Genomic DNA, 17500 nt, shown 5'->3' on the forward strand with positions numbered 1-17500 from the left:
TATACTGTACAATACACATATACTGTATAATACACTTTGTATTATACTGTACAATACACATATACTGTACAATACACATTGTATTATACTGTACAATACACATTGTAATATACTGTACAATACACATATACTGTATAATACACATTGTATTATACTGTACAATACACATACTGTACAATACACATTGTAATATACTGTACAATACACATATACTGTATAATACACTTTGTATTATACTGTACAATACACATATACTGTATAATACACTTTGTATTATACTGTACAATACACATATACTGTATAATACACATTGTATTATACTGTACAATACACATACTGTACAATACACATTGTAATATACTGTACAATACACATACTGTACAATACACATTGTAATATACTGTACAATACACATTGTATTATACTGTACAATACACATACTGTACAATACACATTGTATTATACTGTACAATACACATATACTGTACAATACACATATACAGTATAATACACATTGTATTATACTGTACAATTATGATTGAATATCACAGCAAGAAGACTATTGATTTGAAAGGGAAATGGTTAAAATACTGTCAATCAAAAGTTAAAAAAAATTAATTATTTTTCAAGGGATATACAAGTATGTTCAATTTTAAATATTTATAATTATTTAAATTGAATGTGTACTTAAATACATTTTTTTTAATAATTTATATTAATATTTATTGTAATCATAAAATAATGCATCCATAAAATAAAATGTGTTTTTTAAAATACTAAAATACATTTAAAATAATACAAATATTCAAACTTCAATACAACTTTAAACAAATCAAAAACTGCATTGACTTTGAAGGCTCAGTGAGCCAAGATGTGGGGTCAAAGGTCACATTTATCATGTTCAAGTCCTTCATACTCGCTGGATTATGATTATTATTATTACTAGAGAGAGATTATGATTGAATGGCACAGCAAGAACACTATTGATTTGGAAGGGAAATGGTTCAAATATTCTCAATCAAAAGTTTTAAAAAAACAAACATTATTTTTCGAGGGATATACAAGTATGTTCAATTTTAAATATTTATAATTATTCAGATTGTATGTTTACTTAAATACGATTTTTATAATTTATAAAAATATTTATTGTAATCACAAAATAATGCATCCATAAAATGTAAATGTTCATTATAATATACTAGTATTAATTTAAAATACATTTTAAATGAATACAAATAATACAACTTAAATACAATTGTAATAATTTATATTCATATTTATTGTAATCATAAAATAATGCATGTATAAAATTAAAATTTTTATATTAATATACCAATATTAATTTAAAATACATTTTAAATGAATACAAATATTAAAACTTAAATACAATTGTAATAATTTATATTAATATTTATTGTAATCATAAAACAATGCATTTATAAAATTGAAATGTTTATATTAATAAACTAATATTAATTTAAAATACATTTTAAATAATACAAATATTAAAACTCAAATACAATTGTAATACTTTATATTAATATTTATTGTAATCATAAAATAATGCATCCATACAATTTAAATGTTTATATTAATATACCGATATTAATTTAAAATAAATTGAAAATACAAATATTAAAACTTATATACAATTTTAATAATTTATTGTAATATTTATTGTAATCATAAAACAATGCAATCAATAAAATTAAAATGTTTATATTAATATACTAATATTAATTTAAAATACATTTTACATTAATACAAATATTAAAACTTAAATACAATTGTAATAATTTATATTAATAATTATTGTAATCAGAAAATAATGCATCCATAAATTAAAATTGTTTTATAATAATAAACTAATATTAATTTAAAATACATTTAAAATAATACAAATATTAAAACTCAAATACAATTGTAATAATTTATATTAATATTTATTGTAATCATAAAACAATGCATCTATAAAGTTAAAATGTTTGTATTAATAAACTAATATTAACTTAAAATACATTTAAAATAATACAAATATTAAAACTCAAATACAATTGTAATAATTTATATTAATATTTATTGTAATCATAAAATAATGCATCCATAAAATTAAAATGTTTATATTAATATACCGATATTAATTTAAAATAAATGGAAAATACAAATATTAAAACTTATATACAATTTTAATAATTTATTGTAATATTTATTGTAATCATAAAACAATGCAATCAATAAAATTATAATGTTTATATTAATATACTAATATTAATTTAAAATACATTTTACATTAATACAAATATTAAAACTTAAATACAATTGTAATAATTTATATTAATATTTATTGTAATCAGAAAATAATGCATCCATAAAATTAAAATGTTTATATTAATATACTAATATTAATTTAAAATACATTTTAAATTAATACAAATATTAAAACTTAAATACATTTTAAATTAATACAAATATTAAAACTTAAATACAATTGTAATAATTTATATTAATATTTATTGTAATCATAAAACAATGCATATATAAAATTAAAATGTTTGTATTAATAAACTAATATTAACTTAAAATACATTTAAAATAATACAAATATTAAAACTCAAATACAATTGTAATAATTTATATTAATATTTATTGTAATCATAAAATAATGCATCCATAAAATTAAAATGTTTATATTAATATACTAATATTGATTTAAAATAATACAAATATTAAAACTCAAATACAATTGTAATAATTTATATTCATATTTATTGTAATCATAAAATAATGCATCCATAAAATTTAAATGTTTATATTAATATACTAATATTAATTTAAAATACATTTAAATGAATACAAATATTAAAACTTAAATACAATTGTAATAATTTATATTAATAATTATTGTAATCATGAAACAATGCATCCATAAATTAAAATTGTTTTTATAATAATAAACTAATATTAATTTAAAATACATTTAAAATAATACAAATATTAAAACTCAAATACAATTGTAATAATTTATATTAATATTTATTGTAATCATAAAATAATGCATCCATAAAATGTAAATGTTTATATTAATATACTGATATTAATTTAAAATACATTTAAAATACAAATATTAAAACTTATATACAATTATAATAATTTATTGTAATATTTATTGTAATCATAAAACAATACAATCAATAAAATTTAAATGTTTATATTAATATACCAATATTAACTTAAAATACATTTTAAATTAATACAAATATTAAAACTTAAATACAATTGTAATAATTTATATGAATATTTATTGTAATCATAAAACAATGCATCCATACAATTTAAATGTTTATATTAATAAACTAATATTAATTTAAAATAATACAAATATTAAAACTCAAATACAATTGTAATAATTTATATTAATATTTATTGTAATCATAAAATAATGCATCCATAAAATTTAAATGTTTATATTAATATACCGATATTAATTTAAAATACATTTAAAATACAAATATTAAAACGTATATACAATTTTAATAATTTATTGTAATATTTATTGTAATCATAAAACAATGCAATCTATAAAATAAAAATGTTTATATTCATATAATAATATTATTTTAAAATACATTTTAAATTACTACAAATATTAAAACTTAAATACAATTGTAATCATTTATATTAATATTTATTGTAATCATAAAATAATGCATCCATAAAATTAAAATGTTTATATTAATATACTAATATTAATTTAAAATACATTTTAAATTAATACAAATATTAAAACTTAAATATAATTGTAATAATTTATATTCATATTTATTGTAATCATAAAACTATGCATCCATAAAATTTTTTTTAATAATAATAAACTAATATTAATTTAAAATACATTTAAAATAATACAAATATTAAAACTCAAATACAATTGTAATAATTTATATTAATATTTATTGTAATCATAAAACAATGCATCTATGAAATTAAAATGTTTGCATTAATAAACTAGTATTAATTTTAAATACATTTAAAATAATACAAATATTAAAACTCAAATACAATTGTAATCATTTATATTAATATTTATTGTCATCATAAAATAATGCATCCATAAAATGTAAATGTTTATATTAATATACCGATATTAATTTAAAATACATTTAAAATACAAATATTAAAACTTATATACCATTTTAATAATTTATTGTAATATTTATTGTAATCATAAAACAATGCAATCAATAAAATTATGTTTATATTAATATATTAATATTAATTTAAAATAAATTTTACATTAATACAAATATTAAAACTTAAATACAATTGTAATAATTTATATTAATATTTATTGTAATCAGAAAATAATGCATCCATAAAATTAAAATGTTTATATTAATATACTAATATTAATTTAAAATAAATTTTAAATTAATACAAATATTAAAACTTAAATATAATTGTAATAATTTATATTCATATTTATTGTAATCATAAAACTATGCATCCATAAATATTTTTTTTTTATAATAATAAACTAATATTAATTTAAAATACATTTAAAATAATACAAATATTAAAACTCAAATACAATTGTAATAATTTATATTAATATTTATTGTAATCATAAAACAATGCATCTATAAAATTAAAATGTTTGTATTAATAAACTAATATTAACTTAAAATACATTTAAAATAATACAAATATTAAAACTCAAATACAATTGTAATAATTTATATTAATATTTATTGTAATCATAAAACAATGCATCTATGAAATTAAAATGTTTGTATTAATAAACTAATGTTAATTTAAAATACATTTAAAATAATACAAATATTAAAACTCAAATACAATTGTAATCATTTATATTAATATTTATTGTAATCATAAAATAATGCATCCATACAATTAAAATGTTTATATTAATATACTAATATTAATTTAAAATACATTTAAAATAATACAAATATTACAACCCCATTGATTTTGAAGGCTAGGTGAGCCATGAAGTGGGGTCAAAGGTCACATTACGACTGAATGGCACAACAAACACCTGACAGATTATCCGGCAATCAAGTGTTAGGTCAAAGGTCATTCATGTCCGGCCCAGTCAGCATGCGCGCAAGCTTACCTTTGGTCATGTGACATGGCGATGGAGCGTATGCCGGCGTCGCAGGGCGGGTAGGTGAAGAGCGGCTTGAGGTCGTGCACCTGCAGCACGGAGATTACGCCGCCGTCGCCGCCCGTCAGCAAGTACTGACCGTCACGACTCAGCAGCATGGCCTGCATACAAAACACGCTCTGGTCAGCAAGTACTGACCGTCACGACTCAGCAGCATGGCCTGCATGCAAAACACGCTCTGGTCAGCAAGTACTGACCGTCACGACTCAGCAGCATGGCCTGCATACAAAACACGCTCTGGTCAGCAAGTACTGACCGTCACGACTCAGCAGCATGGCCTGCAAAACACGCTCTGGTCAGCAAGTACTGACCGTCACGACTCAGCAGCATGGCCTGCATACAAAACACGCTCTGGTCAGCAAGTACTGACCGTCACGACTCAGCAGCATGGCCTGCAAAACACGCTCTGGTCAGCAAGTACTGACCGTCACGACTCAGCAGCATGGCCTGCATACAAAACACGCTCTGGTCAGCAAGTACTGACCGTCACGACTCTGCAGCATGGCCTGCAAAACACGCCCGAGTCAGGCGCCGCCTTCTCGCTACAAAGATGTCCTCCCCGCTGCGAGGCCAGACGTTTGTACCTCACAAATCACTAAGCGCCATGACGAGGCGCTTTTACGTCCTGCAGGTGCCCCCCTCCCGCCCTCCCCCGACATGTGTGTTGAATAAAAATGTGGTCCGGTGAGGAGGAATGAAACCTAAACCGTGGTTGGGATGACGGCAGACTAAATCAGCGCCGTGTTTTGTTTGCCTGTCATTTCCCAAATGAGAACTTCTGCTTCTCGTCGTACAAAACAAAACAAAAATGCTGGCAGGCGAACTAATGGCGGCCTCGGATCAACATCCAACGTGGCCGCCGCTGGGGCGTGACGGAGTGCTTGTACTGAACGTCCTGGACGCACTGACTGTGTCCATTATAGATGACTTCATGTTGGTCCTGTATGTACACACTTCACACACGTACTACACTTACTGCATGATTGTTAGAATAATTATGTGTAAGTTATCACACAACTCTTATGCTTAAGGGCCGTTGCTATAGTTATTATCAATTGTGCTGAAGTTGTACTTTTCTATCTGTGCAAAGGGACAACTTGCGATCCAAAGATTGCGAGTCGTCTCGTATCAGTGTTTGTGCTGACTGCCAAGGGCGAACATCGAGTACCGTGACGCAGACAAAGCAGAGACAGGGCGATATCACGAGTGTCAGCACATTTCCATTTCTGAATAGTCATATATTGTGTCTAACTGGGGCTGCTGAAATGACCCCCCCTTCCTTCAGCAGCAGCCTCAGTGATGTAACCAGGGACCTCCCGAATAAATAGAGGAGCACGTGGGCTGTACCTGAGAGCGTAGGTTGGAACTGTAACTGAGTGTGCAAATTGAACTCTGTCTCTGCACGATTCCTTGCTTCTTGTCTGTTTAATAGATGTCATCAGTGTTTGAACCTGACACTGATATTAGACTTGGACTTCCTTTGATTGTCAATCAAATTTGAACTTTACAGTACAGATGAGAACGAAATGTTGTTGCATTAGCTGGTTGTAGTGCAGGATAAAAGAGCAATAAGGTGCTCCAACCAAAAATGATTCACGGGCGCGGCCACCGCTGCTGCTCACTGCTCCCCTCACCTCCCAGGGGGTGATCAAGGGTGATGGGTCAAATGCAGAGAATAATTTCGCCACACCTAGTGTGTGTGTGACAATCATTGGTACTTTAACTTGAACTTTTTAGACATAAAATAGATTAGTGTACAGATAAATATATTGCACTTTTGCATATGCATCCACGTTTATCATGTATGTTATATTGTCTTTATAGTCCAGCCAGTTAATCCCTCTTTGGGGGGCAATTGAGGGGATTATTTTGATGCGATGATATACTTTGTCTTTTCTAATTCAACTTTGATCGTATTAGAATTCAACATAAATATGCTCCATAGTAAGAGAGAATAAATACATTAAAGGGGAATAATATGTTTTGTGTACATAATCTAGCTAACAGGGCTCATAGCACTTAGCTGACTAATGCTAACTGCTATGCCTCTGGCACATAGTTGGCTAGATTGTTTGTTTAGTTAGTGAGTGGGTTTAATAGATATAGACAGATAGGAAATAGGACCGAATATACAATTACGTGCATAGAATATTTTTGTTCGTATTGTAACCATTGAATAGAACAGAAGCTAACTGTTAGCCCTTCGGATTTACAAGATTTATAATTACCTAACCAACTAACCAACCAAACGATCTAACCAACTATGTCCCAAAGAAAGCAATTAGCATTAGTAAGCTAAGTATACACCAATAAAAATGTAATATGTTATTCATAATTTGTTTTATATATTTTACATTTGAAAACAAATCTTGAGAGCTAACAGAAGTTAGCTTCTGTGCTAGCCAATTGTCTAAAAGTACTACACGTTTGTCTAAAAGTACTACAGTTTTGTCTAAAAGTACTACACGTTTGTCTAAAAGTACTACACCATTTTGTCTAAAAGTACTACACGTTTGTCTTAAAGTACTACAGTTTTGTCTAAAAGTACTACACGTTTGTCTAAAAGTACTACACCATTTTGTCTAAAAGTACTACACGTTTGTCTAAAAGTACTACAGTTTTGTCTAAAAGTACTACACGTTTGTCTAAAAGTACTACAGTTTTGTCTAAAAGTACTACACGTTTGTCTAAAAGTACTACAGTTTTGTCTAAAAGTACTACACGTTTGTCTAAAAGTACTACAGTTTTGTCTAAAAGTACTACACGTTTGTCTAAAAGTACTACAGTTTTGTCTAAAAGTACTACACGTTTGTCTAAAAGTACTACAGTTTTGTCTAAAAGTACTACACGTTTGTCTAAAAGTACTACACCATTTTGTCTAAAAGTACTACACGTTTGTCTTAAAGTACTACAGTTTTGTCTAAAAGTACTACACGTTTGTCTAAAAGTACTACAGTTTTGTCTAAAAGTACTACACGTTTGTCTAAAAGTACTACAGTTTTGTCTAAAAGTACTACACGTTTGTCTTAAAGTACTACAGTTTTGTCTAAAAGTACTACACGTTTGTCTGAAAGTACTACAGTTTTGTCTAAAAGTACTACACGTTTGTCTAAAAGTACTACCGTTTTGTCTAAAAGTACTACATGTTTGTCTAAAAGTACTACAGTTTTGTCTAAAAGTACTACACGTTTGTCTAAAAGTACTACAGTTTTGTCTAAAAGTACTACAGTTTTGTCTAAAAGTACTACACGTTTGTCTAAAAGTACTACAGTTTTGTCTAAAAGTACTACACGTTTGTCTAAAAGTACTACAGTTTTGTCTAAAAGTACTACACGTTTGTCTAAAAGTACTACACCATTTTGTCTAAAAGTACTACACGTTTGTCTTAAAGTACTACAGTTTTGTCTAAAAGTACTACACGTTTGTCTAAAAGTACTACAGTTTTGTCTAAAAGTACTACACGTTTGTCTTAAAGTACTACAGTTTTGTCTAAAAGTACTACACGTTTGTCTGAAAGTACTACAGTTTTGTCTAAAAGTACTACACGTTTGTCTAAAAGTACTACCGTTTTGTCTAAAAGTACTACATGTTTGTCTAAAAGTACTACAGTTTTGTCTAAAAGTACTACACGTTTGTCTAAAAGTACTACAGTTTTGTCTAAAAGTACTACACGTTTGTCTAAAAGTACTACAGTTTTGTCTAAAAGTACTACATGTTTGTCTAAAAGTACTACAGTTTTGTCTAAAAGTACTACACGTTTGTCTAAAAGTACTACACCATTTTGTCTAAAAGTACTACACGTTTGTCTTAAAGTACTACAGTTTTGTCTAAAAGTACTACACGTTTGTCTGAAAGTACTACAGTTTTGTCTAAAAGTACTACACGTTTGTCTAAAAGTACTACAGTTTTGTCTAAAAGTACTACACGTTTGTCTAAAAGTACTACAGTTTTGTCTAAAAGTACTACACGTTTGTCTTAAAGTACTACAGTTTTGTCTAAAAGTACTACACGTTTGTCTAAAAGTACTACAGTTTTGTCTAAAAGTACTACACGTTTGTCTTAAAGTACTACAGTTTTGTCTAAAAGTACTACACGTTTGTCTGAAAGTACTACAGTTTTGTCTAAAAGTACTACACGTTTGTCTAAAAGTACTACAGTTTTGTCTAAAAGTACTACACGTTTGTCTAAAAGTACTACAGTTTTGTCTAAAAGTACTACACGTTTGTCTAAAAGTACTACAGTTTTGTCTAAAAGTACTACACGTTTGTCTACGTACATGTTAGCCCTTCAGATTTACAAGATTTATAATTACCTAACTAACTAACCAACCAAACGATCTAACCAAATATGTCCCAAAGAAAGCAATTAGCATTAGTAAGCTAAGTATACAGCAATAGGAGTGTAATATGTAATATGTTATTTGTAATTTGTTTTATATATTTTACATTTGAAAACAAATCTTGAGAGCTAACAGTTAGAAGTTAGCTTCTGTGCTAGCCAATGGCTACAGTAACTAACTTAGCGTATGGCACTTAGCTGACTAATGCTAACTGGTATGCCTCTGGGACATAGTTGGCTAGATTGTTTGTTTAGTTAGTTAGTTGGTTAAATAGATATAGACAGATAGGAAATCGGACCGAATATACAATTACGTGCATAGAATATTTTAGTTTGTATTGTAACCATTGGATAGAACAGAAGCTAACAGTTAGCCCTTCAGATCTACAAGATTTATATTTAACTAACTAACCAACCAAACGATCCAACCAACTATGTCCCAAAGAATGCTAGGCTTATGGCACTTAGCTGACTAATGCTAACTGCTATGTCCCTGGCACATAGTTGGCTAGTTGATCAAATGAATATAGAAAAATAGGAAATAATTAAATTTTTTCTTACCTAATGACGTTTTTTTTCCAAATCATTTTTCCACATCAGACAATTTGGTTCTTTTTTGTTGCTGATAGTCTTGTAGGTGTTTTTTGACCCCAAATGTCAAAGCGAGCTAAGGTTAAAAGTCAGCATTCTGACACAAAACACCTGCTGTGTCAAAGCGCTACAATCCATCATTTGAAAGTTTAACTCCTTTCTTTAAACAATTTTAGCCATTTTTCTTTCAATTTGAGAAGCACCTTTTTAGCTCTTATTTCCAAATTGGGTACACTAATGAATTGGGGTCTTATGGCCGCTTATGTGGACACTTATACTGCCATCTGGTGGTGTCAGAAGAGTATAACATACAATGGAATTTGGAAAAAAAAAGTGTAAAAATAAGAATTAGCATGTCACTAAACATGATGTACACGTTTGTGTACTTATGGACTAAGTACATCATATGAAAAGATGATTCTTAGTTTTTATTCTAATAAGGGTCCAATAAGCCCAAATAGTAAAGAGAAATACAAAAAAGCATGTAAACAAACAGCTCGGGCCTTAAGAGGTTAAACAATTTTAGCCATTTTTCTTTCAATTTGAGATTTTCCCAAACTGAGGTCAACATTTACTGTGCTAGTGTCCATGTTACTTGAACCAAAACAATATAAAAAGTTTGTGGTCAAAGATGTGAGGGCATAATTGACCCAAAATGTCTGACTTAGTGGAGTTCAAAGGTCACTGAGGTGCATGCCAGTTATGCTATTATGAATGTTTGCTTATGAGCTAATGGAGTCCATGACCTCGCAGACGCCCAGCAGGAGGCGCCTCGCCGCCAAGCTACATAGGTAGGAGGCCGCCCATAAATCTGTCCTCCAGTGGAACGTCTTGCTCGCTCAGCGGGAGCTAAGATGGCGTCCCGGGCTCTCATGACTTAAAAAAACCACACCAAGCGAAGCTTTTTTCTCTCTCTCGAAATTTGGACGCCCGTGTTTTTGAGTCCCGGGTGGAGAAAGTTGGGATTTATGGAGCGGTTAACGCGCCTCCCGCCCTGACACGGGCGCTTCCTTTCATCAGTCACATGACTCGGCCGTCCCGTCTCCATGCCGACCTACGACCTTGGCGTGTCCGCTCCTCTACAAACTCTTGACATTCCGTCTCTAGTCTACGAGTCTCCTGGAGTCCCTCTGAGAGGAGGTCCCGGCGCCCTCACAAGGTTCATTCCGGAATGTAGTAAAAAAAAAAACCGTGAGAGTCGCCAAAGGGGGCGGAGCCATGAGGTGAAGAAAGGAAGGAGGCGAGGGCGAGTCAAGACTTTCAGAAGTATGCCTAAATATTAGAGAATTTTGTCAACATCGTCCGACAAGTTTGGTGATTAGTTAGTACACAAGAGAGTTGAGTCACATCCGAATCGCGATTCTTTATCATCCATCCATCCATCTTCTTCCGCTTATCGGAGGTCGGGTCGCGGGGGCAGCAGCCTAAGCAGAGAAGCCCAGGCTTTCCTCTCCCTAGCCACTTCGTCCAACTCCTCCCGGGGGATCCCGAGGCGTCCCCAGGCCAGCCGGGAGACATCGTCTTCCCAACGTGTCCTGGGTCTTCCCCGTGGCCTCGGACGTGCCCGAAACACCTCCCTAGGGAGGCGTTCGGGTGGCATCCTGAGCAGATGCCCGAACCACCTTATCTGGCTCCTCTCCATGTGGAGGAGCAGCGGCTTTACTTTGAGCTCCCCCCGGATGACAGAGCTTTTCACCCTATCTCTAAGGGAGAGACCCGCCACCGGGCGGAGGAAACTCATTTCGGCCGCTTGTAGGTATACCCCACCCCCAATCCAACGCCCTTGACGCAAATCCCATAGGGGTGATGGACGGATGGGCGGCGCCTGAGAGCTGCAGCCTTCCACCATGACCCCGCACTCCCTCCCCTCTGTTGCTAGATATCTGGAGATGTACGTTGTAAAATGTATATGTGCTTTGCTATGAAGTTTTATTTCCCACTCCAGACTGGGCCCCCTTAGGAGCCCAGTCTAGATTGTATTTTTTTTACCCATCCTTCCCGAGCATTTACCTTTTTCCAATCTTTTACGGCGTTCCTGTTCTGTAACCCTGTACACTGTTTGTTTGTCTAATCTTGAACGGGTTTGTGCTGAAAACAAAGTTTTGTTGTACTTGTGCAATGACAATAAAGACTAGACAGTCCAAAGTCAACAACAACAGGTGTGTGTCCATGGGAAACAAGAAAGTTTGCTGTGTCTTCGCCGAAGTTGCTGGCAGTCTTCAAAGTACCCCAAAGCTGCCACAAATGATTGGAGGATGCGGGAAGAACTGTGGACACTCTTGTGATTTGGATCACATCGGACTGTCTTCCCCACAGGATTTTGAGGATCAGTCATAGACAATTTAGAGTGAAAAGCAAACTACCCGTGATCTTGTCCTTTCGGTCATAACCCAAAGGTGAGGATGGGAACGTAGATCGACCGATAAATGGAGAGCTTCGCCTTCCGGCTCAGCTCCTTCTTCACCACAACGGGTCGATACAGCGCCCGCATTACTGAAGATGCCGCACGAACCTGTCGATCTCACCATCCACTCTTCTTTCACTCGTGAACAAGACTCCGAGGTACTTGAACTCCTCCACTTGGGGCAGGGTCTCCTCCCCAACCCGGAGATGGCACTCCACCCTTTTCCGGGCGAGAACCATGGACTCGGACTTGGAGGTGCTGATTCCCATCCCAGTCGCTTCACTCGGCTGCGAACCGATCCAGTGAGAGCTGAAGATCCTGGCCAGATGAAGCCATCAGGACCACATCATCTGCAAAAAGCAGAGACCTAATCCCGTGGCCTCCTACCGGTCGGACGTGCCCTAAACACCTCCCTAGGGAGGCGTTCGGGTGGCATCCTGACCAGATGCCCGAACCACCTCATCTGGCTCCTCTCCATGTGGACGAGCAGTGGCTTTACTTTGAGCTTCTCCCGGATGGCAGAGCTTCTCACCCTATCTCTAAGGGAGAGACCCGCCACCCGGCGGAGGAAACTCATTTGGGCCGCTTGTACCCGTGATCTTGTCCTTTCGGTCATAACCCAAAGCTCATGACCATACGTGAGGATGGGAACGTAGATCGACCGGTAAATTGAGAGCTTTGCCTTCCGGCTCAGCTCCTTCTTCACCACAACGGATCGATACTGAAGACGCCGCACCGATCCGCCTGTCGATCTCACCATCCACTCTTCCCTCACTCGTGAACAAGACTCCGAGGTACTTGAACTCCTCCACTTGGGGCAGGGTCTCCTCCCCAACCCGGAGATGGCAATCCACCCTTTTCCGGGGCGAGAACCATGGACTCGGACTTGGAGGTGCTGATTCCCATCCCAGTCGCTTCACACTCGGCTGCGAACTGATCCAGTGAGAGCTGAAGATCCTGGCCAGATGAAGCCATCAGGAACACATCAACTGCAAAAAGCAGAGACCTAATCCTGCAGCCACCAAACCAGATCCCCTCAACTCCTTGACTGCGCCTAGAAATTCTGTCCATAAAAGTTATGAACAGAATGGGTGACAAAGGGCAGCCTTGGCGGAGTCCAACCCTCACTGGAAACGTGTCCGACTTACCGCCGGCAATGCGGACCAAGCTCTGATACTGATCGTACAGGGAGCGGACCGCCACAATTCTTAATCATCCCGATCCAAATCGAATCAGGTTGTTGTTTTTTGAGGTTTTTATGGGCGTAATCGTGTTAGTGTGTGTGGCTAATATACGGAAAAATGGTTTTTCTTCTAAAATTTAGTGGTTGCGGCTTAAGAGAGTGAGATATTTTTAAGTGTTGAATCCGTAGTCATGTTCAAAGCAGCTAGTATTTTCTCATGTCGTGACCTCCTGCTAGTAAAACTCTTGTTGAGTCTGTTTAGCTGATCGGAGAGCTGGCTTCTGCAGCTTGTGGGTCCATGGCGAGGACTTCTGTTTTGCTTGATGAGCCGTTTTACTGCCGGCACCTTTTGGAAACAGTTAGGTATGTAAATAAAGGTTTAGAAAATCTTTCTGTGTAAATAACTCATTTCACAACGGTGTGGCTAATATACGGGAAAAATTGTTCTAAAAATGTAGTGGTTGCGGCTTGAATCAGAGAGCGCTCTATAGTCCGGGAAATACGGTAATTTGTCCACCACCCCCCACCCCCAGGCCTCACCTTGACGCTGTCCTCCACCTGCATGTGGCGCAGCAGCTTGCCGTTGACGCTGAAGACGCTGAAGTGTCCCTTCTCGTAGTAGACCACGCAGTGTCCCTCCGTGGACGCCTGGATGAGGCGGGGCTGCGTGCAGCACTCGGGGCCCTCCAGGGTCCTGAGCAGGTCCCCGTTCATGGAGTGGATCAGGCAGGGTCCCTCTGCACCAATCAACGAGACACTCGTCAGCCATGGAAGTTAGTTTACCAGCACAATCTGCCATCTTCCTCATGATTTTCCAGTGTGCACAATAAGCCCTGCAGCTCACACAGGAGAACTTTGGAAACAGAATAATAAAGAAAGGGAAAAGGCTTCGCTACACATCTTAATTATTTTAAAAAAAGGATAATTGTATGCAATATCATTGTATATTTGTATGACTTTTTTTTTTAATGATCGAGACCCTTTTGGGTCCCCAGGAGAGAACTTGAGGGGAGCCCTGAAGTGGAAAAAAAATTGAGAGAAAAAATGTGTCTGGGGGGGGGGGGGCAAATATTTTTGACTCGGGGGCCACATTGAGAGAAAAAAATGTGTCTGGAGGGCAAATATTTTTGACTCGGGGGCCACATTGGGAGAAAAAAATGTTTCTGGGGGGGCAAATATTTTGACTCGGGGGCCACATTGGGACAAAAAATGTGTCTGGGGGGGCAAATATTTTGACTCGGGGGCCACATTGAGAGAAAAAAACGTGTCTGGAGGGCAAATATTTTGACTCGGGGGCCACATTGGAAGAAAAAAATGTGTCTGTGGGGGCAAATATTTTGACTCGGGGGCCACATTGGGAGAAAAAAATGTGTCTAGGGGGGCAAATATTTTGACTCTGGGGCCACATTGGGTGAAAAAATGTGTCTGGAGGGCAAATATTTTTGACTCGGGGGCCAGATTGAGAGAAAAAAATGTGTCTGGAGGGAAAATATTTTTGACTCGGGGGCCACGTTGAGACAAAAAAAATGTGTCTGGAGGGCAAATATTTTGACTCGGGGGCCACATTGAGAGAAAAAAATGTGTCTGGGGAAAAATATTTTTGACTCGGGGGCCACATTGGGAGAAAAAAAGTGTCTGCGGGGCAAATATTTTGACTCGGGGGCCACATTGGGAGACAACATGTGTCTGGGGGGGCAAATATTTTGAATCGGGGGCCACATTGAGAGAAAAAAATGTGTCTGGAGGGCAAATATTTTTGACTCGGGGGCCACATTGGGAGAAAAAATGTGTCTGGGGGGGCAAATATTTTGACTCGGGGGCCACATTGGGAGAAAAAATGTGTCTGGGGGGGCAAATATTTTTGACTCGGGGGCCACATTGGGAGAAAAAATGTGTCTGCGGGGCAAATATTTTGACTCGGAGGCCACATTGAGAGAAAAAAATTTGTCTGGGGGGGCAAATATTTTGACTCGGGGCCACATTGGGAGAAAAAAAATTGTCTGGGGAAGCAAATATTTTGACTCGGGGGCCACATTGAGAGAAAAAAATGTGTCTGGGGAAAAATATTTTTGACTCGGGGGCCACATTGGGAGAAAAAAAAGTGTCTGCGGGGCAAATATTTTGACTCGGAGGCCACATTGGAAGAAAAAAAGGTGTCTGCGGGGCAAATATTTTGATTCGGGGGCCACATTGGGAGAAAAAAAATTGTCTGGGGGGGCAAATATTTTGACTCGGGGGCCACATTGGGAGAAAAAAATGTGTCTGGAGGGCAAATATTTTGACTCGGGGGGCCACATTGAGAGAAAAAAATGTGTCTGGAGGGCAAATATTTTAACTTGGGGGCCACATTGGAAGAAAAAAATGTGTCTGTGGGGACAAATATTTTGACTCGGGGGCCACATTGGGAGAAAAAATGTCTCTGGAGGGCAAATATTTTGTCTCGGGGGCCATATTGAGAGAAAAAAATGTGTCTGGAGGGCAAATATTTTGTCTCGGGGGCCACATTGAGAGAAAAAAATGTGTCTGGGGAAAAATATTTTTGACTCGGGGGCCACATTGGGAGAAAAAAAGTGTCTGCGGGGCAAATATTTTGACTCGGGGGCCACATTGAGAGAAAAAAATGTGTCTGGGGAAAAATATTTTTGACCCGGGGCCACATTGAGAGAAAAAAATGTGTCTGGAGGGCAAATATTTTGACTCGGGGGCCACATTGGGAGAAAAAATGTGTCTAGAGGGCAAATATTTTGACTCGGGGGCCACATAGAGAGAAAAAAATGTGTCTGGGAAAATATTTTTGACTCGGGGGCCACATTGGGAGAAAAAATGTGTCTGGGGGGGGGTGGAATATATTTTGACTCGGGGGCCACATTGGGAGAAAAAAATGTTTCTGGGGGGGCAAATATTTTGACTCGGGGCCACATTGGGAGAAAAAATGTGTCTGCAGGGCAAATATTTTGACTCGGGGGCCACATTGGAAGAAAAAAATGTGTCTGTGGGGGCAAATATTTTGACTCGGAGGCCACATTGGGAGAAAAATGTGTCTGCGGGGCAAATATTTTGACTCGGGGGCCACATTGGGAGAAAAAATGTGTCTGGGGGGTCAAATATTTTGACTCGGGGGCAACATTGGGAGAAAAAATGGGTCTGGGGAAAAATATTTTTGACTCGAGGGCCACATTGGGAGACAACATGTGTCTGGGGGGGCAAATATTTTGACTCGGGGGCCACATTGAGGTAAAAAATGTGTCTGCGGGGGCCAATGTGTAAGTGTGTATAAATGGTATGTACACATTTAGCTGTAAAAACCTGCTGTACAGTATGTGTGTTTGGCTCCCTATTTTCCAGGAACACTAATACCAAAAGTCACAATGTCCCATAGAATTCTAAAAACAGACCACCTCAAACAAAAGGGAAAGGAAATGTACAGTTTTTTACTGAACGGGACACCCGAAATGCACATGAAAATAAAGTAAGTGGGATTTACAATATTAACTATGAACAATAAAACACTGAATATTAACAATCAGACCAGCTCCTCCATAGTTGTGTATCTTTTACAATCAAGCAAAACCCAACAAAAATGTAAGAAATGGCAAAATATGAATGCAAAGGGTAATAAACACCCACGATTTGCCCAGGTCTGGTATAGATTGACTGCTCACCTTTGCAGCCACTGATGACCAGGCCCAACTCGGCGCACACGTTGGCGCACGTCACCTCGCAGTCGTGACCCGTCAGGATGGCCCGCGGTGTGGTGAACTCTGCTGGAAGACACACACATGTAACAACTATGTTGAAG

At 35.7% G+C, this 17500-nt stretch overlaps 1 protein-coding gene across 1 annotated transcript in view; it reads right to left on the bottom strand.

The window, feature by feature from the left end:
* The window catches only part of LOC133639438 (lipopolysaccharide-responsive and beige-like anchor protein), a 93708-nt gene that overhangs the window by 2968 nt on the left and 73240 nt on the right, over window positions 1-17500 (bottom strand). Inside the window, exons 7-9 of the mRNA XM_062032727.1 lie at window positions 17364-17465; window positions 14242-14438; window positions 5135-5286 (exon numbers count right to left, since the gene is read on the bottom strand). Of these exons, the coding sequence (XP_061888711.1) occupies window positions 5135-5286; window positions 14242-14438; window positions 17364-17465 (451 nt within the window). The remainder of the gene's footprint in view (window positions 1-5134; window positions 5287-14241; window positions 14439-17363; window positions 17466-17500) is intronic.

This window comes from Entelurus aequoreus, linkage group LG22, assembly GCF_033978785.1.
Source record: "Entelurus aequoreus isolate RoL-2023_Sb linkage group LG22, RoL_Eaeq_v1.1, whole genome shotgun sequence".
Taxonomy (NCBI): Eukaryota; Metazoa; Chordata; class Actinopteri; order Syngnathiformes; family Syngnathidae; genus Entelurus; species Entelurus aequoreus.